Source organism: Aplysia californica, unplaced genomic scaffold (assembly GCF_000002075.1).
Source record: "Aplysia californica isolate F4 #8 unplaced genomic scaffold, AplCal3.0 scaffold00013, whole genome shotgun sequence".
NCBI classification, from domain to species: domain Eukaryota; kingdom Metazoa; phylum Mollusca; class Gastropoda; order Aplysiida; family Aplysiidae; genus Aplysia; species Aplysia californica.
This window is the reverse complement of record NW_004797283.1, coordinates 2,566,291-2,569,011: the sequence shown is the minus strand read 5'-3', so window position 1 is coordinate 2,569,011 and position 2,721 is coordinate 2,566,291. Positions and strand designations below refer to the sequence as shown.

The 2,721-nt window shown below is 40.9% G+C and overlaps 1 protein-coding gene across 1 annotated transcript in view; it reads left to right on the top strand.

Annotated features, from left to right (window-relative positions):
• Positions 1–866: 866 nt before the first annotated feature.
• LOC101855227 overlaps positions 867–2,721 on the top strand; it is a gene marked incomplete at its 5' end in the record, with an annotated part of 35,007 nt that continues 33,152 nt past the window's right edge. Inside the window, 1 exon segment of the mRNA XM_013084769.1 lies at positions 867–1,181. Coding sequence (XP_012940223.1) covers positions 1,133–1,181 — 49 coding nt within the window.

Here is a 2,721-nt window from a genome sequence, read left to right as displayed (position 1 = left end):
TTATAAAACAGGAGTGCTCAGTTCCAGGAACACGCTCGTGATTTGACGAAAACGGAGGGCTTTGAAACAGACCCGTTTGTTAAAATAATCATAATCTTAAATTGTATTTTGAAGTGTTACTAGATTGATTTCTTTTCATATCTCTGTCAGTTCAATGGACCTTCTCAGACAAAACAGATTCTATAAGGTTCAGTTAAAAAATTATGGTTCGGGATAATTCGCGCAGTTAACGGCGACAATCAAAATCAATGTTTTCTTTCAATAGTTGGGTATGTGACGACTCAAGGAGGCGTGCAGTTATAGAAGAAAAGGAGGTCTCGTCTATATTGTTTCCGCGGAGGGAACACAAAGTGTGGAAGAACAGTTTGGAAACATCCACGTATTCCAGTTCATAAATAATTAATCAGTTACATGGGTGTACAGATTTCAAGATTGATAAAGCTTGTATCGTCCCTAACGAGCTAATTTATGCCACTACAACTCACTACAAGTTTACACTATTATGTCGGCTACTACTGCTATCAGAAGCTGTTGATTTGGAACTTCGAATTTTCTTTTATTTTTAAGTCACGTTAAGGTTAAGGGGTAAATTGGTCTTCATAAGAAAGAAAGTTAAGACAACCAAACGTTCATCTTTAGATGAAGTTGTTGATCTTTAGACTCAAAATTCTGATCACGACTGGAAGATCTCGATTAAAACATAAATTATGCACAGTTTATGAGGATTTATTAATATGAACATAGATCTAATCATCAACGTGTAGATCTAAAGTGTAATGAGTAATCTGATCAAACAGGAAAAACCACAGTAAGGCCTATGACTCGACCCCTCGAGCCGGCCCGGTAGAGAAGAAGTCGCATCGATGTATGTGCATTGAAGCCTTCCCGCCAACGACAACCGGCACAGCAACTCGTGTGCGTGGAGAGGGGCTGGAGTACACGGCCAGGCCTGTACACGGCTTCATGATTTGACGGATCCGCGCGACGAAGCAGCCAACCGGCCTCCCCGCGTGGGGCACGCGGTCGACGTCACAGGCCCCCGAACCGCCCGCTACTTAAAAATTGAGCCAGGACGGACGCCGGTAAACCCAGTGTGTGTTGTTGTCAAAGCCGGGATACGAGATTTTTCAAAATGGAAAAGCTATTTCTGTCGTTGTGTTTGGCTATATTATCCCTTCAAGGTGAGTATATTTCATACCTTTTGTTGAATATTGTTTTTGCGATAGCATTGTTTGAACAATACTTCTTGTCACCTGGAGGTCCTCCACCTGCCTGACTCAGCCGTACACCTGACACACGATACCGCCATCATTTCCTCGTTTTGAAAGTTGTGGCGAACGCTGTTGGCTTGGCAAAACTGAAGAGGCCCTCAACTTACGCTAGCCTAGCCTTCAGATACTCTAAGACCTTGGGTCACCACTTGCTCTCTTATCACTAGGCCTAGATCTAGATCTAGGTACGCTACAAATAGTTCGTTCAAACTACTAGATCTGGAATTAAATCACAGTCACAGGACAGGTAGATCTAGATCTATTAGCCCATGTCACGTAGGGTCGTAGGGTAGGGTAATACCCCCCCCCCCCCCCGAACTTTTAAAGAGTCGCGAATTTCACTGAATGAGGAAGAAATAAGTTCACGAAATCGTACTGGAACTCAATCATCATCGACTGTTTGATGAGGAAAAAGAAGATAAAGGACCTAGAGAAATTTAGTCTAGATTAGATAATATTAGTATTCTTGGTATGAAGACCCCAAGTCTAGATCTAGACTAGATCTAGATTCTAGATATAGATCTAGATCTAGAATCTATATTGGTCTTGGATTAGACTACTTTTTAATTTTTTTTATGGGTCCTCCTTCTTTCCCTCTTCTTCACGATTCACTCACACTGTCTCATCTCTTTTTGCCTAAACTTAACCAGATCGAGATTTAAGCTCTAGGCCTACTCTCAGCCTCAACGAAAATAAAAGTGACTCCACCTACCTAGATTCTAGATCTATTTATTGAAAAGAACGAAACATCAATGTTCACCTCTGCGCATGCTTCAAAACATGATCCTTGTTGCGAAGATAACGATGGTGCAAGTAGATGTGCTGACTACGCTGGGCCTGATCGCTGGGCCTGGTCTCTAGACTTAGATCTAATCTAGATTAGATCTAGCTTTTGAAACATTTTTTCTCCCCCTAAAAATCATCGTCTCTCAGACTCATCCGACAGATACGTGATATGATATGGTGTACACACAACAACGATGCACGAATCGACGAGTACACTTTCAATTTAAAACACGGTCGTTCATTTTCTGTCGATGTCACTCCTACAGCTCAATAATATTTTTAATATAGAGGCCTACCCTTAGACCTAGACTAATAGAGACATGAATGCACACCCTACAAACAGTGCAGTCATACAGATACACTTATACACACTTTCTTCTTTCCTTATTTGTCACGTACACACATAGATATCTAGTCTAGATCTATGCATTATACACACAGCACACAATGACATATATATATAATATATTATAACAACGCACGTACACTGTACTGACGTTCGTTCGTTCGTTCGTTGCCTATAATATTTTGGTGTGGTTTTACTGCAAAGTCATTTGGCTATGGTATTGGTTCTACCATACTGATGAATTACAATATGTATACGATATAACTAGCACGATGCTGTTGTATTTGTGTGTGTGTGTGTGTGTGTGTGTGTGTGTGA